Here is a 23230-nt window from a genome sequence, read left to right as displayed (position 1 = left end):
GGCATAGCTCCGCATTCATGTGGCGATGAGAAGAAAAGCGAATAATCCAAGGTTGGTGAAATGGTCGCAATGGATATTACTATGGTATTGCTACGGTTACAGTTAAGGAAGCATCATGCATGTCAGCACCAGCAAATCTCTTTCCGGGGACCCGTTCTTTGTCGAGTGAAACTCCGACGAGCCTCATTGCAAGGTGGCGGTGCACATGTGGAGGAGCCAATCTTGGGCCCCTGCTTGGAGTGACAATAACAACCTCCGGATTTTTGTCGATTGTAATGTGAGTGCTCTGTTGAGGTGCTTGAGGGGCTCTTTACTCGTTGTCGTTATGGTCGAAGAAAACCGGTTGGTCGCTGTCTATTGAGTATAACCGGCAATCGCCGTTGAATGGCCGGGTAACACACTCCGTGATGCTTTCATAATCTCAAAGCTGTGATAAAGCAGGAAATTTGAATTTGAAATTAGGATAATTTTTTATATTTTCCAATTTCTTCTTCCACGCTGAGGTCACCTTCGGGCAAATGCTGTGCTGCGCTCTTTACTCCTCTTTCTCGTTCTCAATACACGATCCTGACGGCTGCTCTTTAAGAACTCCTAACAATTCCCCGTCACAGAGATGTCGGTCGCCACTTCATCACAATCTCCGTTAGAGCTAGCCCAGGCTGCTTCAAATAGAGCCTCTTCTCCAAGGCTACCCTCCAAGCGGAAGAGACCTCAGCCTTCTACACAGTGGTCTTCAGACGACGGCTCTGATAAAGAGCGACCTTCTTCTCCCCGACGTGACGATCGTTCTTCTAGGGACCTTCCTCGTATCATCTTAGACACCAACGAACCCAGTCGGCCGTATACCAAGACCACTCGCATCAGTGCACCAAGTCACGAACCAGGCGAAGAGGAGGAGAATATCGACATGCTAAGCAGTTCTAGTGAAGGTCCAGGAGGTACTGGTGCTGGCCCATCTCAGTCTCGATCGGCACCTCCGCTCCCATCTCAAGGACTCAATCGCGGCTTCGCTTGTATGGGTTGTCGGAAACGCAAATCTAGGCGAGGGTTTTCTTCCCTATCTCTGGATGCTGTGGTCGCTCATATACGCGTCTTTCACGTCATCAGATGCGATACAAAGCGCCCATCATGCGAGCAATGTATCAAAGCAAAAATGCCTTGTCTTTACGACGATCGTCCAGCCATCAGACCAACTGATCTCGTATGTATTATTCCCCATACAGTCCACATTCAGCTGCCTCGCTTGACTGACTATATATAATATCCCCACGCTCTCAACAGCTCAAGATGAGAATCAAAGAATTGGAGGATCAACTGGCTGAGATGGCACGCCTCCATCCAGGCCTCGCAGCAATGGTCTCCTCAGCTGGCAGCTCAGCCTCGGGTTCTGGTTCTCAACCTGGACCTTCAGGAACAAATCCTGCATTCCTTTCCGCTGGACCACAATCAGATCGCGATCGTTCGGGCAGCCCACACTCCACGGGCACAGGTCCTGCCGCAGCAGCCACTGCGACGGAGCTGTACAGCATCACCGCTGCCGCGGGCAATCTTCGCCCTGGCGCGGAGGGCACGCCGTATGGTGCAAGCGGTCGTGGGGGTCTTGGTCTTGGTGAAGCGCACTTCTTTCAGATAGCGCCCGATATCTCCAATGATCCTCTGCCACCGGGTATTAATCAACATGATTTGTGAGTTGTTATATTTGTATAAACGGCACTGCTTCCCCTGACCATCCTATTTGGATCTGTATTCCAATTCAACCGTTCACATTTAGGTTGCGAATATTCTTCTCGCATCGGCATCAGGCGTACTTTGAAATCTCAGAAGCGCGGTTCTGGCAAACTTTGGCAATTCACCAGGACCAGCAAAAACAATCATCTGGAACATCCTCGTCAACGGTTTTACATGCTTCCCTACTCAATGCGATGTACCTTCTTGGATGCTTTTTCAGCGGCAACCCGCAGTTGGCAGCGTACGAGCCCCTCTTCCTTCAACGCGCCCGACAAGGAATTGCCAATGCCCTCGAACTTGCCGAAGGTCTCCCACCATCCATCCAGGCTGCTTCCCTCGTTGCGACATATCTGTACTCTAAAGGGCGCGTCTTGGAAGGGTATTACCTTTCCTGTGCTACCGCGCGCTTCGCGGTGGGCTGCGGGCTTCATCAGATCGAATCGCCATATTACAACACCGGTGCAGCAGCAGTAGGCGCGGGAGGAACGCCTCTACCTGGTTTGCAACCCCTTCTGGAGCCAGCACGAGACGCGACCGAGTACGGTGAACGGATTCATACATGGTGGCAAGTTTGGATGGTGGATCAGTGTGCCAGCGTCTCGACTAACTTGCCGCCTGCCCTATATGACTCGAGCGACGCCTATGCACGAATTACCACGACGTTCCCTCCTGATATAGCCGAGTTTGAGACAGGAAGCCTGAACTCCATGCCTGGTGGGCCTGGCTATGGTGCGCCCAGTGCTGCCGGGGTAGGATACGGGGGAGCTGGGAATGGGAGCTTGGGGACGTTAGCGGGCTTGTACGATGGGACGGTCACTGAAAGTCAAAATGGTTCGTTCGATGGGAGACGCAAGGCACTTGTGGTCAAGGCCACTGAACTGTTTTCTCGGGCCTGGAAATTGTCCAAACATGGTTGGTATAGTGTTCGTCTCGTGGACGGATTGTTGATTTTTCCCTACCCGCAGAGGTGAAAGACGATGCTTTCCGCGCCGCATTCGATGCCACAGACCAAGCGATTCATTCACTTTCACTGACACTTCCTCGAGCGCTCACGGAGCAGAACGTGCTCATCCCCGCCTACATCCTTCCTAATATGTTCGCACTTGCTGCGGTGATCCAGTTGCATATGATCTTTGCGGTCGAGCACAATCATCTGGCTCCAAGTTACCAGAAGTGTTTGGACGCCGCCACTGAAATGATCGATATTATCAATGCTATGGAAGAGCAGAGAATTGATTTTAGCTTCCTGGAACTCCATATTGGGGTAGGTTTTTTCTTCCGTTGTGCACATCCTTTTGTTTTTGTTGCTCCGTTTCTGAGCTCCGTCCTGAGGACGTTCATCAAATTATGGGGCTTGATGGGCAATAATCGGTTGGCGCACTAGTATTGTGATCAGGATCACGACCGATGCCTTAAGTCTACTCCATTTCTTTGCCGTCCAATGCGTCAATTGCAACCACCTACTAACGGTTAGTACTCCCTCAACACATAGACATGCTGGAAACTTGCACATGACATCCTATCGCGCGAAATGACCCGTGTCGAACAAGAGGATTCAGTGATGGCGGACGAGTATCGCGAAGCGATAGCCACGGTCGAGGAGGTCTCCCTACGATTAAGTCAGGTGTATCCGGTGCTGCAGGAGTTATGGGGACTTTCCAACTTTATGGGTTAACAAGGGATGGTGGTCTAAATTCATACGTGATCGGAACCTAAAGCAGAGATCACTGACACCCCGTGGATTAATTTGCTCTCCTTATTCCCCTTATTAGTAGGTCTAGCTACTTTGCAAACTGCCTAAACAGGGGAAGATTAAAATTTTCTCATGCACAATTTTCCTGATCTTAGCCCAGGAACAACATTTTGTTTGGGCGTGTTTTTAATTAGCACCTTCCTCTGGTGACTGGAAACTTTTATTGGGATGTTCTGTTCCTTTCCTTTTTCCACCCTGTTCCATTCTTAATTTGGTTTCGAAAGAATTATTTTGCTGGACACTCATCCAATCTGATCTTGCTATTCTATCTACACATCTCTATCGCCCCTTTTTGTTTTTTTTTTGTTTTGCTGTTGTTCTCTTGCTTAACTCCCCCTCCGCCCAGATTTGCATCCATGTATCGATCGCATCCCCAGCATTTCAATATTCTAATTATACGTTTCCCTTGACTCTGATCAATCATCTCCTGTTTCACACTCACAGCCCTTCGCAATAATCGATTCCACCTGTTCCATATACATATACATATACATATATATCATATTTCGCCTTTGTTATAGTAGCAAAACATTAGGAATAGGCTTGCTATCTGTGGCTTGAATCTGAAATATTCTGAGGTTCACTTGCTTTACTTAGAAGCTTAAGCGTCGCGCGAGATACATCACTTCGGCTATGAGAAAATGCATAATTCACTCGCCGTGCGCATACATGCATGTACACAATATGTCCGCGTTCCCCCTGAGTGAGTATCTGTTATCAGCCGAGTACTATATTTTCTTGATCGAGGTCATGTATTTTATGCACCATAGACAGCGCTTGGTGCTACACGGCACATTATATTACGTCGTCGCTAGACTTTCCCATCAACAATCAATACTACTGTACCCGGTCGTGTCGCAGCCTTCGGCCTCCCACCACGCGCGCGCTGTTTGAGGCGGCAGTCCGACGCCACCAGGGCCGACAATCGACTGGCCAACGGTATCCCGTTACCGACGTGGCGGTCTGAACCTACTCGCGAAGGAGCACGACATCTATCGTACCGCGATATCGTGCTCAGGTGATTTTCCCGCGTTGATATGATTACAACACACGCAACGCCATCCTCCCGTGGGTTGTCGCACGGTTTCGGGGTGGAATGTCCGACTGCAAACTTCCCGCGCGGCGTGAGAAAGCTCTACCAATTTGAGATGAAAATGACTCAGCCTACGGGCCTGGATCCGGGTGATGGTCAAGTTCTAGCTTGCGGCACAAGGACGCAACAACATTAAGTCCCGATTACATCGCAAACCGAACGCCGAACGTAGTCCATTACATTGTGAGAACTCAAGGAGGAACGAGCGCAACTGAATTCCTTTGTGAACCGTTGAGGTGTTTGCATAACGATGCGTGGAATCAGCGTCAAGAGCAATTGCAAGTTCCGGAGGTTTGTAAGCGTAATCTGCTGATTCAGACTACGCGCAGCTCAGAGAACGTTTCTGAGGAATGAGTCAGGCTGGTACATCCAAGCAAGGAACTTACAGTAATATGCGCCATGCCCAGAGGGATATCTGGAGCTGGAGATTGAGTACACGGATTGTAATCTGTTTCAACTCGATCCTTTCTTCCCAGTTTTCACTTTATTCTGCCCACCCGTTGTCAAGAAAATTGGGGGGAAAGGTGCCAAAGATGCCAAATACATTCCACAGCTACAGGAACACGAAAATTGAGAATAAAACCGATCAGCTAGGAAGAAAAAAAAGGTCTCGAGGTAAGAGGCCCAACTCTCTGCTGCCCAACTTTCATCTTATTTTTCCCAGCCGTTGTTGAGAAAACTGGACACAACAGACATAAAAGTGATATAAATAAAATGAATGTATCGACTGAAGAAGAAAAGGGGCCCGAGATATGTGGCCAAACTCCTAGCTGTCCAAGTTTCAGCCTAATCTCCCCAGCTGTTGTTGAGAAAAGTGTGCACAAATGTGTATATAAAACCTAAACCCACAAAAAATGAGAATTAAGGTTATCGCTCAAAAGGTCCCGGGGACAAAAACTTTGCAGAAAACCGCAAGTGGCTATATAGCTCCTGTGGTTGTTGAGATATGCCGTACTTTCGTCAGAGATTGACCTCTAAGTCAGGCTTTAGCTGTACTGTAGCGTTTCAGTTATTTTTGGGCAAGTGCGGAACCGAAGTTGGCTCACGTGTCATTTTAATTGGAAATGGGTGCACATTCGGTCAACTCCGACGAATGAGAGGCTGGTGCACATGTGACAAGCTCATTCTCCTCAGTGGATGTCGACTTTAGACAATCCAAACCCCGTAATATTCTCTGCGAAGAAGGAGGCAAAGCGAGAAAATGTGGGACTCTGGCTGGATTCGGCTATAGTGGATGACGACGTACCGGATGCGGCCGCCTCTTTTGCTGAAGACGATGAGAGAGAGGCCATCGATGAGAACGAAGTTTTCGGCAGGTATTCGTTTTGTTGCCCAAGAGCTTCGCTCCCCTAACTTCGATTGTCCAGATTTGTTGCGTTCCATAACCGATCCCGAACATCCAACAACAACCCTGGAGCAGCTCGGTGTCGTGTCTGCTGATCAAATCAAAGTAACTGCGGGCCATGTGAATGTACAATTCACACCAACCGTGCCACATTGTGGCATGGCTACCCTTATCGGTACCCTATTTTCGAAAGCACGATTCGAACTGAAGTTGATGTTTCTGTGGCAGGTCTGTCCATGCGAGTCAGATTGCTCAGGAGTTTGCCAAGTCGCTACAAGGTTGATCTGAGCGTGAAGGAAGGGACGCATCAAAGCGAAAATGCTGGTATGTTCCTTGTGGCAAACCTGTCATTCCTGCCCAATAACATTCCCGCCAGTGAACAAGCAACTCAATGACAAGGAGCGAGTGGCAGCTGCGTTGGAAAACCCTGCTCTTCTTAAAGTTGTCAATGATTGTCTCTCGACTGCTGGTTTGAGAGGAGCAGAATTAATAAAGGAACCAGTATGATGTGTTGGTCCAGCGCTGTGTCCGATTGCGTGCTTTATGCCTGCTCACCGTTTACGTATTCATGAAATTTCTGCCACTCCGCGCCGTGAAAGAGGTCCTCTCAAATGATCAAGTTCCAATGCTTTGCGAGGTCCTCCACGCTCTTGCATGGCAGGCGATGATATTTAAACGCCCTTTCCTTGACTCGCGAGCAACTGCAGTCAACTCGCTTCGCACATGTAGTTTCAGACTCGCTTTGTGGCTTTGGCAGTTAGGAAAGAGCAATGCCTTTCGATCGCATTGCATTCAATCTCATTGCACCGAAAAATCAACACCGTGTTAACTGCGCTGCACTAATCCGATGCATTGTGAGTGGGTTTTCGTGATCGCATCCTCCATCACCTCCTCTTTCATCTCGGCTTGCCATTTTACCCCTCTGCAAACGTCTCCTCCATGCGCCGCGTAACTACTTGATCATGCCGACCACTGTGCTCAACCCCTGCCTCGAACTGTTGAAGTTCGGTACGACGATTGGACATGCTCTTGTGCTACTCGATGACCGGAGAAGCTCTCGCAAAAATTCCAAAACCCTTTTGCTGAAGCACGACCAATTCCTGCATAACTTTCCGACCTGACTTTGATTGAGGAGGCACTCATAGCCAGATGACGTGCAAAAAGTTGGATTATTCACTTGCACGATGTTGGCTCCTGCCAATCCCACTTCTCAACGCGCTCTAAATCCAAAAGGTCATGTCACCCCGCTAACCCGCAAGCGCCGTCTTGCCCCTTTTTGCCCCCCCGCTTTGGATGATGTCATAACTCCAATGTGCGTGGGCTTCTCACATCATGACTCCACCGAAGTCCGGGATAAAACCCAGCTCAGTCAGGAGGGTCCCGAAAAATGCCTTCTCCCCCTAATATATTGGATGCTCACACACGCAGGGTGGGATAGCCAAAGAAAAGGTGACTTCATCGTCCATATAGCCGCCATAGTTAGTCTTTCCTTTGTTCTGAACGGCCTAATAGTGTTGCTGCTTCATTAGAAGGACTATGGTCAGGGTTTGCGATTCATATCTCTGATCGACCCACGCGAACGGGAGAACCGGTATTCATGTGTTCATGGTGGTATGTACAATCAGCTCTGGATACTTAATGCTTATCATGTGCAAAGTTCAAGTGTTTTCATTCTGCCGTGGTTCTACGGTTGATTTTGTGTTGAGACGAGAACGCAAGAGGGAAGCGAATATTAATCGTAAGGTAGGTAGCGGGCACTTGCTGCGTCAGGCGGCGTCCACTGGTACTGGCAGTTATCTCTAAGTACGTATTATCATAGTTTTATACTATCTACATACAGCTTCTTCCTGTTCTCCGACTCAGTATTTATCGCGCAGTCCACCTAAAGAAGAATGACTGAAGGTACGATGCTTGGATGCGAGCGGCGAGTGCGCTAGTAGCATAGGAAGCTTCGGTACTCAAAACGCTAACTCCGCCCAGCACACTAAGTACTATTGCAACAGCGACTGCTTTTGGTCCGAGTTCAGCTAGTCCCCCTAGAGTCTTGCTACCTTTTGGGGGTTCCGGCGTCGGGAACCGACTGCGATACATTAATAATCCTCCATCCAGCGCATGAATGGCCATTGAGACAACAAGTCCCGCATATAAAAACCAACTAGTGAGCGGCCAAACGTGGATACCAGTTTTGACGTACTCGTAGTCCAACTGTGAAGGGCGAAGCTCTGATATGGGTGGCATGGGAGAAGATGGAATGAACCGGTGCACTGAAAGGTGTATTGGGATGAAGAACCAAGCAAGGGAGATCGATGTGGCTTGTAGGGCGTTTAGCCTAGTTGGAAAGCCGATCAAGGCCCGTTTCAACATGGATGCGCATACATGCAAGCCCATCGGGATCCAGACAAGCAATGGCTCCCCAAGTGGTGTCTGATAGTACTCGCGCCCCAGAAGCTGCGGGAGCTGTTGGTTCTTGGGTAAGGGATTAAGAATGGATATGCAGGCTTACCATCAGGCCAGATGCAGCCGAAGAACCACCAACGAGAGCGGAGATTGGCGCCACAAGATGGACAGCAAGGAAAATGCTTATAAATGGTGTCGTTGCATGCTGGACAAGAGTCAACCTTGATATCCACCGATTCGCTGAACCAGAGCGTTTCCCATTCATGTCCGCAGACAACTAAATTGATTCCTTTAGGTCACGCGATCTTGGCGCTCAACTTAGTGACCGCCTTAAGCTCAACTCCCACTTCTTTGATCCTTTCGTGCCCTGGGGTCGCCGTTCCTTGTTTCCCTCAGCGTCTAGGCCACCAGCTGCTGGCCATGGCTATAAGGAAAGCAGGGGTGGTCCACGCTTCTATTCTTCAATCCTTACCTCCTCAACCACTTGCTCTAGAAGCCATCTCTCAGATCGTCAAAACAACCATAGAAAGCTCCCAGGAAAGGCTCAAGTCTTCCGAATGGGAAAATGCTATTCGAGCAGATCTGTTCCAATTCGTGGTTCGTCAAGTGCCCTCTTCAACTCGCAGCGCAAATCGCTGAAACCCAACGGCTGTAGATGGCAAAGCGGACCTGTCGATCGTCTGATGATTCCAAAGCGTATCTGGGAGAATTATACAACCGTTTAGATGTTACTCTTGCATGTCAAGAAGAAGGTACGTGCTCGGCAAATTCGGTGTCACACGTCTAATTGGTGAATGAATTTGTGCAGGTCTTTTGGATTCCTCTACTCCGCTAGGGCTTATCGAGGATCTATTCGAGATGCATCGTGTGGATCAATGCCAGGATATATTCGACTGGGTTGAATCTCGATCACCCATTCTCCTGAAGGTGCGATGCAGCCCTTTTACTAAGGCCTACGTATCGTGGCTCTAACTCGCGTCCAGGGACTCCAACCATCGAAAGGAAAGGCCCTTGTTCTACTTCGGGCGTTGAACGCGTTGGCACGCCGAGTGTCTAAGACAGGGACGTCCGCACAATTCAATGGCCGTATCCTGAATTATCTTAGTGGGGTCTTCCCAATTGGGGAGCGAAGCGCACTCAATCTTCAAGGCGATTATGGACCAAAATGGGATTGGGAACCGCTTCCAATTCCCCAGAAATTGCAGTCGCCTGCTCAAAGGTCTTCCGATGAATCCAAATCGGACCGAATGGAGGACGTGAAACCAACAACCTCAACTTCTACCGACCATACGACTGCCCCCAAGTCGGAAAGTTCGCCGGCAGCGATCCTAGATACCAAAATTCCCTTGCCACCCTCATCAGACCCCACTTCCTCTCTGTCACCCGAGGAACAGAAGATTGAATTCTATAATACCTTCTGGTCTCTTCAGTATCCTTTCTCGTTCCCACAAATCTTTCATAAGACGAAATGTCTTCCGGACGATTTGAAGCGGAACGTGGATAAGGTTCTCGCCGCCCTTGGTGAAGCTACCAAGAGGGACCGACAAAGCTCCGGCAATAAAAGCTTAGTCGCTGTCTCTGCCGGCGTGAAACGGAAACGGGAAGACGAAGGGGAACCATTTGGGGAATCAGGGACAACCTCAAGTACGACAGATTACTTCTTTGCAAAGTTCTTGACGAGGCCGGATTTGCTTGACCTTCAGGTGTGATGACGCCGTTTTTCCCGCTGCCCAACTGTTACTACTACTCACGTCTTTGCAGATCGCTGATTTACACTTCCGCCGCCAAATCCTGGTGCAGTTGGCTATCTTCTTCTATCATTTGAATTCCTACCTTCCGGAAGAAAAAGAGAAATCGAGCTCCGTCAAGCGTGCGCTGAACATGAACATGAGCATGGACTTCACGCTCGATGAATCGGATGCTAAATGGGTGAAAGATGCCATGATCAAGGTTACAGAAGAGTTGAGGGCGTCCACTGGTCAAGTGATACACAAGACATTTCAGGATACCGTGATCAACTTAATGGAACGTGAAAAAACCTGGGTAGGTGGACTCTGTTTCCGAAACGCAGTGGCGCTGATCAGCTTGCGCGTAGGTGAGATGGAAAAACGAGAACTGCACGACCTTCGCCAAATCCCCCATTAGCCACGAAGAGGCTGAGAGCGCACGGCTAAAACGACAGAAGTTCGTTGAGCCTGTTCCTGACCTAGTGCATGTTGCTGGTACAGAAGACCTAACTGAGGTCTGGGAAGGAGGGTACCAAAGCAGCGACGATCTGGACCCATACGTCAAGCACAAAGCGTTCGATCGATATGTTAGGGATTTAAACCAACTGGACAAACGAATAGAAATGAAGCAAAAGCAGTTGGACATGTTTGCTCAACGAAACGCTGCGTCAAAACTTGCAGAACCAAAGGAAGAGCCTCCACCTGCTTCCGCCCCCGTCGTCATCAGTGGAACATCAAACAAACCAATCGTCAATGGACCGATTCACGGCCTCCCTCCCAAACCCGGCACTTTTCCCCATCCGTCTACCCCAAATTCTAACGACGATCCTGTGAAATCCTCAACACCGCCCCCTGTACCTAAGATTGTGATTGAGGAGCCTGCGCAGAAACCAAAGTACAATGACGCTCAGCTAGATGGATTCAAGGAGGTAGGCCTGTTATTCACTTTCATGCGTCGGGCGTTCAATGCAATGCCCCTCAGCAACGCGAAATCCTCATATGGCGTGCTCTTCGTATGGCAACCCAAGAAGGCCTCCTTCAGCGTTTCAACAGGGCAACAACAAGAGGCTCAGAACCCCCACCTTTGGGTGATCTAATGGACCTCCAGCGTGAAGCACAAAAGCCGGACGTGCGTCCTCCACCACCGGCTCCACGTAAGCCAAACAATCAGCCAAATGGTGATGCGACAAGTCCTCGCACTAGTAATCCTGGAGATGAGGTTAAAATGGATGTGGATGCGGATGGCGACAGCAAACCACCTGCGGTGAATGGGTCAGGAGAGGCACCTGGAAACCACTCGAACGGGACGCCGCCTGAGTCATCAGCATAGAATCAGGATCGGCTCTTCCAACACATCCAGACTGACTATCGCTATGCTCGTCATGACATAATCTAGTCTAGGTACCGTGTGCTACCGAATATAATGCTACTTTGATTGTCCTTGTGCACAGATTTTTTCCCCTCATTCCAAGAAATCAACTTGTCCAAGGTAGAGAGATTGTTCCCATTATACGATATGATTGTGTACAGGAAGTAACATGAGTACAAAACAATTGTAACAGTCCATTAAAGTCCAGGTTGCAGGCCGGGGGTTACACGGGAGCCAACGTTGGATGCCGCTCCTGCGAGACAGAGCACGACTTCTGTGATTTTCGGCCGCTTCGAGGGATCCATGTCCCAACTACGCCAAAGCATCTCGGGGATAGGACGTGGAAGTCCATTAAGTTGCGCAGGTCCGTAAGGGCGTTTCCCTATACTAAGGTACGACCAGATGTCTACGACCTCCGAACACCCGTCGTACGGCTTGATCCCAGTGATCACCTTTTTCCCAGTCATACGTGAACTTTGGCGTAACAGCTGAAGGAGGGGGGGGGTTCCAATCTCACCTCAACAACCACAATAGCGAAAGCCCAGACATCACGACAAGCTCTTGCCTCGGGGTCCCCACTAAGTTCTCCGACGAAACTCTCATAAGCCCTGTATTGAGGGCAGCCACGTCCTCCATCCAAAGTACTATAGCCAGTCTGCTCACACATACGAGAAAGACCGAAGTCGGTAAGTACAGCGCGTCCTTCATCTGTTACCAGGATGTTGTTCTAGACAGTGTAACTTCAGATCGCAGTCTTGCCGCATCAGCATTTTACGAACGTACGAGTGTAATATCGCCGTGATATTTCTTCGAATCGTGGAGGTAAGCCAATCCATGAGCTACATCGATGAGCTAGAGTATGTGAGTAGGATTAGGACAAAGTCATCCCGCGGTTCACCCGAAACTGGATGCTCTTACCAACTGCCAACGGTTAATGCCTCTACTTGCTTCCTTCCCGAGAAAACTTTCCAAGTTCCCATTCTTGTGTAGGGGGGTGACTAAGGCTAGGAGACCGTTGCTATCCAAAACAGTAGCATAAAGTGGGACGATATTCTCGTGCTGAAGAGTGGCCCAAACCGTGATTTCGCTATTGATTCGCTTGAAGGGGAGTTAGCGAACATCCGAATGACCGTATACACAACCACACCTCTCTGATCTGGAAAATAAAATTGAGTCGAAAACTGGGTATGAGTAAAGACCACACACGTTATCTATCCCCAACTGTTCTTTGTCCTTGAAACATTTTATTGCAACCTGTCGAAATGCTCAGCAACGTCTAAATGAATGCTTCCTCAGAGCGATCACTGACCCTGGATAATCCCCACCGGCCAGGATGAACAACAGCGTAGGATCCGCTTGCGAGGGGTTCCTTCCCCTTCCAAATAGAACGCTTGTGAGGACCACCCATCCCAGGAGGGACCATGAAAACCCCCTCCACTTCCAATTTGTCATCTGCTCAAGAGTGACGGCAGCATACCCAAGGAATGTGAGAAGACCCGCATAATTTAATATTAGATGACGCGCACATTTACTGTGCCCACCACACAAAGCTTTGTTGTCATCACAAAACTTCTCGCAACACCTCCTACATGCCTTCCAGGAACACCTCTGGTTGCATTCGACTTTACCGCATAGCGCGCAGTCAATCAAACGCCTACGCTTTTCGTGCTTCCCTTTAATGGCCTCGATTTCTTCTTTGGAAGTATCGTTCTGACACTCAACGTCAAAACACTGGTCTTTATTAGCACACTGATACAAATAGACATGAACATGTGGTATTGCGTTACGAAATTTAACACTCACACAGACACGGGCGAACTTGCGAGTGCCCTTCTGGTTGCCCTCATAAATGATGACATCGTTGCACAGTATATATGAGCCACAATTCTGGCAATCAGATCCATCGCGAGATCGGTGATCTGGCTCAGTGTCCATGGTTGTATAGACGTGGGTTGGGATCGTCAGAAGCCGTGGGTTGTGCTGAGTCCGATCGAAGGTTTTTGAAAGATCACCTCTCTCCAAGGGCTTTTAAGGACTGCGGGACTATTGCCGCTGGGCTCCTAGTTCGTTCGTACTCGAAACAGGCCAGCGCTTGACGGCTTAACTATCCCACAGCAACAATAAATTGACAAAGGGGGTGGATAGGTAACGCGTGGCAGATCCTTCATACATGTAAGATCCGGGCTTGTGGTTGCTTCCTGACAGAGTCATTCGTGTTTCCCAAATAAGGCAATGAATGACAAGCCGTCGAAACAATGCCACCGAGATGATGCCAACCCAATAAGGCCGTTTCACCTTATTAGAGACGGCAGGGTAGAAACAGGGGTTCTGCCTTTGTGATATGAATGGATTTGCACCTGCGGCAACTGTAGGCTGTGCATCAAAAACAATGACATTCTTCCACTGAGGAGCTACCAATATGAACCTTGAGGTCATCAAAGGCTTGTGTCCGGTCGTTATGATTATCATTGTTATCGATCCCCCCCACGACTAGGTTCGAGTCTGGACGTGTGTGGATATCTCTACTCACAAAGGAAATTATATGCGGCATGGATGGCATCATTCGCCAGTAGCTTTCACGAGCAACCACGGACACGACGGGAGGCAGTTCCTATGGACTTATTATGTATGAGCTGTGGCCAAGACTACCTCAGCCTCGCAATTCTATTCCTGTTCAAGTCCACCCCTTCATTTCGTTGTACTTCTTCCGGAAAACAGCATCAAAGTGGCCAGTGAGGTCGTTTGTGCACAACTCGCCAACTGATCTCTTGTCTCTTCTTTTCTTGGTGGAACCTCAATAGCTTTCGCGATGTGAAGTGTGCACATTGAGGTATGTTGTTGGGGAGGTGTCCCCGGCGCAGAAGTACTGTGACTTGCATGTATTCATCGACTTATTCCTACCAGGGGTACCTAGGGTGCCCCGAGCATGGCAGGAACCACACTCAGCGATCGACTTAGCCAGGTTGTCGAACGAGAGTTTTCTGGAGCACTGCTATTTCTCTAGCATGGGAGTACCCTGTGTGATGAATTTGCAACTTCGACAACTGAACAGGCAGTATTATGACCGGGTGCTCTCTGGGGCTTTGTAATGAAGCCCACAGTAGACAGCCATGAGAGCGTATACCAAGAACGAGAATGACGAGACGACACTAAAGGACGTGCCGCGATCACTGGGATGTAGACACAGGGTCCATGTTGAAAACTCATGCTCAGCCTTCCACATGTCATCCATCGAGGAGACAGGGTCACAGCCCAGAAGCAAAGAATAGAGCGCCGTTTCTTCACCGAAAAATAATCGGTTATGGATAAGAAGCGTCCCACCTCTGGATCCACAGGAAGCGGAAGTAGCCTGACGATGTGGCGGGTGTATGGAAGTGAAGTCGACGAAATGTCTGGTCATGGAGTACACTTCTAGTCCTACCATGGAGCTACCATGGAGCGGATAGGGTCCATGGGTTCGAGTAGGGATTATGGAAACGGATCACTGTGACCCGAAAAACATGCAGCACGTCCCCGGCCCCTGATCAGGCGACATTCATCTTGGTCATAAGATCGAAATAAAAAATCGTCACAGCTTCGACGCCGATGCTTTCCCCGCTACACTAACAACCACGTCGAGAGAAGGTCCACCCCAAGCAGCATCTTCGCTATAGTGACTTGTAACACGGCCGTGCCTTGTCAGGGAGCGATGAAATTGTTAGCTCACTGTGACATAGGTCGCGGAACGACCGGAAACCCCCAGCATGGAGGAAGTAGGTACGAGTGCCCTACTTGTGCGATGTCTACATGAGTTTAGGCTTTTCAGGAAGACAGGTTGGTACTTACTGGATACAATTACCTGTCGATCCTATTGCTCGTAGAATCTCATAGCAGTCTACTATAACAAGACGACCGGAGGCCGCCTCATGAATGACCCACGTCTAGTGCATAAGAAACAAAGCTTATTATAGGCACTCATGCGGGAAAATGCACCAGGGGGCAGCACGCATTCTTCTCATGGTTTAGAAGATGTCATGTCTGGCTTTGATGGCGATTAGGCGTTCGGATGATGAGATAAATAGGCAAAACGATCGCGGAAAAGAGGGAGATTTAAGGGCGGTTTGGCAGGTTACAATCAATCAGGCCCTCAACTAAGACAACAATCGAACTTCGTTTGTGTCATGTACGGAGATTCTGACTCATTGTTTCACACTCATTATCGCTAATCTGCGCAGTCGCGGTATTAGCAACCATAGTCTATCCAATCAGGCTCAGAATGACTGAAGGTGGAGGCTTTGAGTATATCCAAGTGTATAGGATCTAGGGCATACGCACCTTGGTATCCATCAATAACGGACTGGAACGTTTCCTCGAGTTTTTCCTTGCGTTCCTTTTCGTCGAGGGTAACCAGTATCTCCTAGGCTAACGGTCAATGATGTAGAGGTGACTAGCATCGAACTCTCACAAAATTAAATCGATACAATCTCTCTTTCACCTGGAGTCGGAAAGCTCGCAGCCCCCCTTCATTGACGGGATCGAGTTTACGCAGGATAAGCATCTCGATAAGGCGGTCGAATTGCCGCTGAAACTTCGAAGTTGGACAGAGGTGGAATGGAAGACTGGTATAGGCGCACCGATGCAATCTTAAGTTTCTTCCTCCATGTTTCAACCCAAACTTTATCGGCTGGTGGACCGAGTTTCCCGCCAATAACAAATCTCTCCTTTCCTTTCCCTTCATAACGCTCTTCAAAACCATAGCCTTCTTTGATGAAATCAGTGAGCCTCAGCAGGAATTTTAGATCTGTCTTATCGCGAAGATCCTCAAATGCCTCTGAGGGATCCTCGATAGTGAGTTCGGCAATGGATGGGGTTGCCATAACGTGCTGATGAAGAGCGGTATATAAATGCGCTGGATGACTGTACTCAGCGATGGATGAGCCGACGGGTTCTCATATGGCATACCTCCGTGCCCCTGGTTTTGGTATGGTGGGAGAATGACGAACTGACTAAGGGGTGTGAGGCGTGAGGATGGAAATCTACTTTCAGTTTCAAGCTGTACGTACCTCAAGCGTAAGCGCACTTTATCCGGCCAAAAGAAAAAGGGGTACATCGAGCAATACCCCACGAAGTGGAATGTGTCAGGATATCCTCTTCGTCTTCTGCGCTCGTATCTGTGAGTTAATTTAGGACGTTTCGCGCATGGTTCCTCGAACCGGCAGCACTTACAAGACTAGGAACTGCCATTTATCCTCGTCTTCTTGGATATACGAACCTGCTTCGATATATAATAGAATAAATATTTGCATTCTACGGTGAAGATTCAAGAAACCGGGGGTATCCCATTTGTTCTTTTAGCACGTCATATGAGCATATTTATAATAAATGAATCGAGGAGCAAGCACACACGTGGTAAACTTCAAAGATCGAATCTTGGTAACCTGGATCATCTTTGAGGTTGTATTCCTTGTCATTTTTCGGGAGGTGAAGTAATGAAGGCCGAGAATAAGAATAGATGAGGCTGCCACACGGTCTGAAAGATATCGCATCATCTTGTACACGCTTCTTGAAGTCAGTTTCGTTTTTAAGGTAATCTTCGAAGCGGGCCGAGAGTCATCCCTGGAAGGGCTCATAGCGGTTGAAAGGAAATCTAACCGGATGGTATGAATTTGTACAATATCCCTTCTATATCATCCTTGGTTGAAGCAGGGAGGCGCGCAGTCGATTGAATATTGAGGCACATGGCTAAAGATCCTGATGAAAACAATAGCTTGCGCGAGAGTGCAAGAATAAGCGAGGCAGAATGGCTTGGATTCCATTCCCCGTACTCACGTTCACCACGAGCCCCTGATACCCATAGATCTTCTCCTCGTCACCAAATATCTACGATCGACACACATGCGTGGAACACGATCACATCAAAAAGAAGTGGATATAAAACGCGTTAGATGGAAACTCATACTGGATATGTGAATCTTGGGTGGAAAGGCGTGGCGATAGGGTCCTCACTGGAGGTAGCATGGTCGGTATGAACTAATCGGAGCAACGTATGTTTATTTCTAAGCCCGGAGGCGAAACAAGAAGAGTCACCTAGACGGAGTGTAAGCACATCATTCGCATTCGATGTCCAGTCTGTCATCTCGATCTGACGAGACTAATGTGCGAGCGCGACAAAGTCCTGGGCGGTAATTCAATCGATTACATAATCGTCATGATCGGCGAGCTTCATAGACACTGAACCCCGTGGACTCCCAACCTGACTACACACGCCAGTGAATACCTAACTTGTACTGACAGTCCCCTGGTGTACTGACCGGGATGGCCGCTCTTCCACGTGATGATGAGACCGCGGGGTAATGAATCAAGATGAGCTGCTACCCTCTGAAGATCCAGTCGCCATTTCCAAATACATCCTTGCATGGCATAGCAACACCTACCGTTGTTGCGTGCACTTTTTTCATTTATGTGGCGTCGATTGGTCGGACGAACTGTCAGCATACAGATCTCGTCGGTTCCGTCTTTCAAGTTGTTCTTGGTGACTTCGCAGTTGCCTTATAAGGGGGAGCCAAAAACCTAATCATGGCCGCTAACAAGGGAGAGGACCTGAGAGATGTCACTGGTGCTTACTGCTCAATCGTCTCCTATGTTCCCTCCAGGCAGGGACCGTTCCCACACAAGCGCATGCCCTGTGTTCTTCCCAGGATATCATCACAACTCATCCCCCTTGGATGCAGCCTTCTGTGTACTCCTTCGCCGTCCCGTCCCTATAGTTTTCGGCTTCCTCATTAAAGTCTGAATGGCATCCATAAAGTTTGGACGCGAACTAGTTACTGGGGCGCGGTGAAAGCTCATGCCAATTCAGGACGCAGCATGGTTGGGGCTGAGTACCGGATTTCTCTGGCTGAGATTCCAGATTGCTTAGGGCTTCTGTTGTTCTCAGTGCCTTTGACGTGTGCCGCATCGCCAATTTAAATTTCAGCTGCGGAGATCGTCTGCTACATCGGGGAGACGCCTGCCATGAAGCAGCGAGAGATCTTCTACGTTGCACCCGCTCACTATCACGGTGGGAACAACCCTTTCAATGCGCCCATAAATATCCTTCAACTCCATGGATGAATCCTGCCAACGGGGCTTGGCTACTATGCTCAGTCCCCCGGAACGGAGGATGAATGATCATCTCAAGAGGCTTTATTTCTAATGATGCGCGTGTCGCTTAGTGATTGAGTGGGCACCGACCATATGGTCATTGTTAGTGTGACAGCAACGAATCAGACGTTCCTACAGCCAACTCTCTGAGAGCGAATCCAGTCTTCCGGCAAGGCCATGATGCCTGCCTTGCTATTACTGAGAGCTCCACCTACACCGGCCTATTTACTACAAGTTGGCCGTCACGAAACAGCCTCCCTGAAAGATCAACTAAATGGGCCGGTCCTCATCAGACTCAGGGTAACGTCAAGTCCCTGCAACAATTCCCGAGGTTTAAATATCTATCTCTCAAAGAGTCAATTCTAGATATGGCAGTATCCTCTTAAGAGAATACACATGGATATGATATGATTTATTACTCGCTCCGATCTAGGGCCCGCGCTGGAATCGCGACGAGTGAGCCAGCATCTCTGGCAAAGCAGGCTTGGCAATGGTCACGTTTCACATTTTCTTCTCTTTCGGTGCACAAAAAGGTCCTCTTGTGGGGACCCCCCATCCCGGATCAGTCAGCACTCACAATATTTCAATATATCGCTGTCTGAAAAGTAAGCACGGGGACCATAACCTTACTAAAGCTGATCATTGAACGGAGACCCGACTCCGTCCAAGGAACTGCACGCCACTCCTTGTGTAAAGAGGATGTTGACCCAGAAACTTGGAAGCTGTTCGTTACACGCTTGTCAATTGTTGGGATGCAGAGATCGGATTTCTCTGTCCGTATTTCTTGCATTGCTGACCGTGCCCAACGTGTCATCCCTCATTGTAGTCACGCACGCACAACATAATCCCTGTTCTCTAATACTGGTAAAGTTAAGGCACGGTGGTGTGGTTTCGGTATATAATGGGCCGCAGGGAGCTGAGTAAATCCATCCTTGTGCTCACCTTACCTGCCCCCCGCCACTGGAAGCTCGCATCAAGTCATGGAAATCTTTGGACATTGCTTATGTGGTGAAGCAGAAGTACAAATCAGATCTGAGCAGCCAGCTCAAGTCAGTTGGTCATGCACCCGCTTGGTAGCCACCGGGTACAGTGACTGATAGTTTAGCACTTGTTCCACTCCCAGTTCAACTGCCACTGTCAGAATTGTCAGCGTTCTTCCGGATCGACTAGCGTCTCTTTTGTTATGCCAGCCCTTGAGGATGTGCACCTCCCTTTGATGCTGGGAGAAACTTTCAATAATGATGTTGTTGTGTAGATAACTGGCCCTGTCAAAGAATACACAACCAAAGTAAGTGTCAGGGCTCATATAATATTCCTAACGCTTGCTTAGGATTGCTCGCTTGACGACATGAAGGCCGAGTCCGGTAACATAATCCATTACGTGTTTTGCACTAATTGCGCTCGATTGCGCATAAAAACAGTGCCTCCATCGCAATTCACACCGGCATTCTCGATGCATTTGACAAAGTCCCTTTTGTTGCGGAGTTATGGATCAAGCGCAAGTGAGTGTCACGTCCCGGAACATTGGTGTTCCAGTGCTGAAGCATTGCATTCGAGATTCGAAGGGCTTCCTCCCATCCCAGAGTCTAGCCAATTTGAAGAGAATCCTCCCTTTTCGGGATGATCGTACGTAGTTGCGCGGGCTTTGCCAATTGATAACCGTTTCTATCTTCATGAACAGCGTTTCGCCAAGCCTCCATACGGGAAACGGAGCACCGCGTTTGCACTCCCAACGGCGGTTCAGAAGTGACCGAAGGTTCGAGAGCGAATCAGGGGGGTAAAAAAAAAATAGCGAACCATAACTATACACAGATACATGCCCTGGCGGATGTCCACATACCATACGGATAAACATATGTGCCTTCGTCGCGTCTCGGCCCAAAATCCTTTCTCCACATCACGATAGATGGGGCGGCGCATGGGAATGTTGACATTGACGCGAAGAAGTCCGGTGACACGGGGCATCCCCGTCCGGTGGCCGCGCGGGAGATCCTACAACAAACTGTTCAAATGTAGTGTCCGCATGATATCGAAATGCGAACGGGTCTCAAGCGGCCATCGGTCCAAAAATGAACCGATATTTCTGCGGCGGCGCGCGCCACCAATGGGGGTCCAGTACCATGGCGCATGGTCCATCTTGGTGCGAATCGGCGGGCACGAAGTGGACTGCAATGACCGCAATTGAGCGCTTTTGGAGACCTTGCGGCTGCATCCTTGTTGCCAACCTTTTATTTTAATCCATACCCCAAGTCAGCAATACAGATATAATGGCACCGAGCCGGTACAGGTACAGGTACGCTGTGAAGTGTGTGAAGGGTCCCGTCGGAGCGCCCACAGCAGAATGCCCAGCCAGCGTTCAAGGGCTGCGCTGAAAATAGCTAGGGATGATAGCCGACCGCAAGTGGTGTTACTGAGGTCAGCAGATGCAACACGCTCTCGATCGTCGTGTGCGTGAAAATTTCCTCAATCGGTTTTCAATTGTTTAACATGTCAACAGCCCTCCGATGTAACATTGTTCGGACAGTCCCATCATGTAGTCCGGAAAATCGTGTATAACGTTTAAACGGCGGTAAGACGTTTAATTTCTGGTGTTTATTGACAATTTCGATGCAGTGGGAAGCATTTATGACGCAATTTTTAAACTTTCAAAACCTGTTCAGATCGAGCGTTTCGGGAAGTTTACTTCAACACATCAAAACGTCGAAAACCATTTATCAGGCGTTTACTTAAACGTTACATTTTGGCATTTCTGATGGATTCCGCCGTTTTTCGACATTTTTCCCTCAGGCAATCGTGTGGGCAGTTGGCCAACGAATTGGTAGAATTTTAATTTTATTTGCATTTCCCTGGTGAAGGGTCAGCTCCACATACCAAGTCCAACAACGCAGCTGTATTTGTGTTGGTAATCACATATTTAATAAAAATGATCTTTATTTCGGACTACACCATGCAAGCCTGTAATTGCTCAAGGAAGAAGTGTCAATACGTGGGCCGTGATGGCGCCCTCTCCCAAAATACTGAGTCCCCACCTTCACCTTGTGTGGTTGTTGTTGCACAAGAGATCGTCTGGCCATCCGTCGCCTGTGCATGCAATTAGCCGTGGGAAATGCACCTCAGAGCAACTGGTTGGCTGCCTCATAAACTATGATCCTATTGTTGGAGGAGCAGCGCAACAAGCCGCGAGGCACGTGCTGTCATCCACATGTGACACGTTTTATCACATGGTCACATTTCTTTTCTATTACCTCGGACATGTCCGTGTCAGACCACGCGGATATATCCATTTATTTTAATAATATTGTTATCACGCTTGAGGCTGAGACGGTCATAGACTTCCCATAGCCGTGCGACTATTTCGTCACCTATCCCTATGTACGCATTCCCGACAACACATTACGATTTCCATTCTTTGATCCTGAAGGAGCGTGGCGATACGCAACTTGCATGGCCATCTGATCAACGAATCGTTTGCATTGGTGCTTCACATGCGTGTTGTTATCCTATACCTCCGAAAGAAGGACTGATTCACCTTCAGCCACTGGAATAGCCTTCTTGAAGAACTTCTTGGCCCTTGGCTTTGTCGCATTGCATTGCTCACCCTCAGCCGGAATCTCGGGCCTCTCATGGCCATCCTTGCAATGATGGTCGCGTTATGTAATCATATTTCATTGTTGATAACCTTCTCATCTCCAAAGCTAAAAACGAAGCGCAAAACAATTCCTGGTGATGATGTCCACGTTGACCCTGGGAACTGCGTGTGGATGGTACCCTGCTCACCGCGTTTGTTTTGCTTACTTTGGCCCACGTATTGATATGATTGGGAAATACATTTCCGGAAAACCCTGTGAGTGTGGGTTGATTGGTACACGCGATTTCTGATCCAGCTTTTCTTCACTCAGGGGCTACATCATGAGGCCCCATCCGTATTGACAAGATACCCACCTGATTACATATCTGAAATGGGGTTGATGCCACGAACCCGGGAAGAATCAAATGACACATTGGATGGTTCTTCTTCGCTGTAGCGTACATAGTTACAGTTCCCCATTGTCTTGCTATCATTTTGAATACCTCTGCCGAATTTTCTATCACGAACTCGCGTCAATACCCCTCCTTTCCCTTGTAGTCACGCCGCGAAATATTCCCTGCGCGCCTTTCCCCTTTGTGCGTATATATCTAGAGCTGGGATCTCATTGATTCGACATTATTGCTTCTGGATTCTTTTATTCTTGCACAGAGAGCTCATTTACCGTTCGCCCGTTTCAAATATGACAGTACTCATCAACAATACTGATAGTACGTAGAATCATTGCGTTGCACTCACGAACAAAAAAACCCAACTCAGGGTCGGTGTGACACAGACCAGTTTGATTAGCCCCAACTGCAGGGCAGCAGGGAATAATTGCCATTCGAATCTCCTACACGATTTGTTATTTTGTGCCTTATAAGTACTGTTGATGGAGCACGATATCAAATACCCAACGTGCAGAGAGATTCGCAATGACTTAGCTGAGCTACAGCGGCGGACAAAAACAGTCGGGAATATGAGTCGCAAAGGCAGTTACGGGTAATTTATTCGTATTTATATAATATGTCTGACATCAGCTTGCAGATTCTAGGTGGGCGTCCCGTAAGCCTGGTGATAGCTGTGTTGTTCCTGGGAACACGATAACCAAAGTTGTAATTAACTTGTGAG

The 23230-nt window shown here is 48.7% G+C and overlaps 7 protein-coding genes across 7 annotated transcripts; 4 read left to right on the top strand and 3 right to left on the bottom strand.

Moving 5' to 3' along the window:
• The first annotated feature begins 428 nt into the window (after nucleotides 1-428).
• Nucleotides 429-3429, top strand: EI90DRAFT_44791 (uncharacterized protein). The gene is made up of 5 exons (XM_039067625.1): nucleotides 429-1041; nucleotides 1108-1201; nucleotides 1282-1685; nucleotides 1772-2640; nucleotides 2694-3429. The coding sequence occupies exons 1-5, from the start codon at nucleotides 614-616 to the stop codon at nucleotides 3110-3112; spliced, it is 2214 nt and encodes a 737-aa protein (XP_038923964.1). The 5' UTR covers nucleotides 429-613; the 3' UTR covers nucleotides 3113-3429.
• Nucleotides 3430-5711: 2282 nt separating this feature from the next.
• Nucleotides 5712-6426, top strand: EI90DRAFT_3114745 (uncharacterized protein; the record flags this gene model as incomplete). The annotated part of the gene is made up of 4 exons (XM_039062703.1): nucleotides 5712-5901; nucleotides 5942-6094; nucleotides 6148-6243; nucleotides 6296-6426. 4 exons carry the CDS (start codon nucleotides 5712-5714, stop codon nucleotides 6424-6426), a joined length of 570 nt encoding a protein of 189 aa, XP_038923963.1.
• A 1284-nt stretch (nucleotides 6427-7710) lies between these two features.
• EI90DRAFT_3149513 (uncharacterized protein) lies at nucleotides 7711-8581 on the bottom strand (the record flags this gene model as incomplete). The annotated part of the gene is made up of 2 exons (XM_039065590.1): nucleotides 7711-8367; nucleotides 8423-8581. The coding sequence occupies 2 exons, from the start codon at nucleotides 8579-8581 to the stop codon at nucleotides 7786-7788; spliced, it is 741 nt and encodes a 246-aa protein (XP_038923962.1). The 3' UTR covers nucleotides 7711-7785.
• Nucleotides 8582-8716: 135 nt separating this feature from the next.
• On the top strand, nucleotides 8717-11070 carry EI90DRAFT_3028206 (THO complex subunit 1 transcription elongation factor-domain-containing protein; the record flags this gene model as incomplete). Its single annotated transcript, XM_039058045.1, has 7 exons — nucleotides 8717-8913; nucleotides 8972-9068; nucleotides 9125-9243; nucleotides 9300-10019; nucleotides 10078-10359; nucleotides 10412-10972; nucleotides 11026-11070. Coding segments are annotated over exons 1-6 (1847 nt in total), but the record flags the coding sequence as incomplete, so codon positions are not given.
• A 539-nt stretch (nucleotides 11071-11609) lies between these two features.
• On the bottom strand, nucleotides 11610-12835 carry EI90DRAFT_3114742 (kinase-like domain-containing protein; the record flags this gene model as incomplete). Its single annotated transcript, XM_039062702.1, has 7 exons — nucleotides 11610-11864; nucleotides 11930-12139; nucleotides 12196-12264; nucleotides 12331-12510; nucleotides 12560-12568; nucleotides 12619-12666; nucleotides 12722-12835. 7 exons carry the CDS (start codon nucleotides 12833-12835, stop codon nucleotides 11610-11612), a joined length of 885 nt encoding a protein of 294 aa, XP_038923960.1.
• A 2813-nt stretch (nucleotides 12836-15648) lies between these two features.
• Nucleotides 15649-17527, bottom strand: EI90DRAFT_3114741 (acyl-CoA N-acyltransferase; the record flags this gene model as incomplete). Its single annotated transcript, XM_039062701.1, has 12 exons — nucleotides 15649-15671; nucleotides 15727-15808; nucleotides 15857-15973; nucleotides 16026-16300; nucleotides 16354-16397; nucleotides 16455-16562; nucleotides 16618-16739; nucleotides 16798-16982; nucleotides 17044-17158; nucleotides 17221-17271; nucleotides 17351-17421; nucleotides 17479-17527. The coding sequence occupies 12 exons, from the start codon at nucleotides 17525-17527 to the stop codon at nucleotides 15649-15651; spliced, it is 1242 nt and encodes a 413-aa protein (XP_038923959.1).
• A 1987-nt stretch (nucleotides 17528-19514) lies between these two features.
• EI90DRAFT_3010887 (uncharacterized protein) lies at nucleotides 19515-20719 on the top strand (the record flags this gene model as incomplete). The annotated part of the gene is made up of 7 exons (XM_039056416.1): nucleotides 19515-19583; nucleotides 19790-19822; nucleotides 19865-20036; nucleotides 20071-20160; nucleotides 20216-20290; nucleotides 20441-20546; nucleotides 20587-20719. The coding sequence occupies 7 exons, from the start codon at nucleotides 19515-19517 to the stop codon at nucleotides 20717-20719; spliced, it is 678 nt and encodes a 225-aa protein (XP_038923958.1).
• Nucleotides 20720-23230: the final 2511 nt, after the last annotated feature.

The sequence above is a fragment of the Cantharellus anzutake genome, assembly GCF_015039405.1.
Source record: "Cantharellus anzutake strain C23 chromosome Unknown EI90scaffold_1, whole genome shotgun sequence".
NCBI classification, from domain to species: domain Eukaryota; kingdom Fungi; phylum Basidiomycota; class Agaricomycetes; order Cantharellales; family Hydnaceae; genus Cantharellus; species Cantharellus anzutake.
Note: the sequence above shows the minus strand (reverse complement) of the source record. Positions and strands in the feature narration are given on the sequence as shown.

What these genes read in the sequence shown, in the direction of transcription:
- EI90DRAFT_44791 (XM_039067625.1), top strand. Translation starts at nt 614, where the DNA reads ATGTCGGTCGCCACTTCATCACAATCTCCGTTAGAGCTAGCCCAGGCT. An exon ending in CCATCAGACCAACTGATCTC is followed by an intron (nt 1,202 to 1,281) that starts GTATGTATTATT and finishes CGCTCTCAACAG; the next exon opens with CTCAAGATGAGAATCAAAGA. An exon ending in GGTATTAATCAACATGATTT is followed by an intron (nt 1,686 to 1,771) that starts GTGAGTTGTTAT and finishes GTTCACATTTAG; the next exon opens with GTTGCGAATATTCTTCTCGC.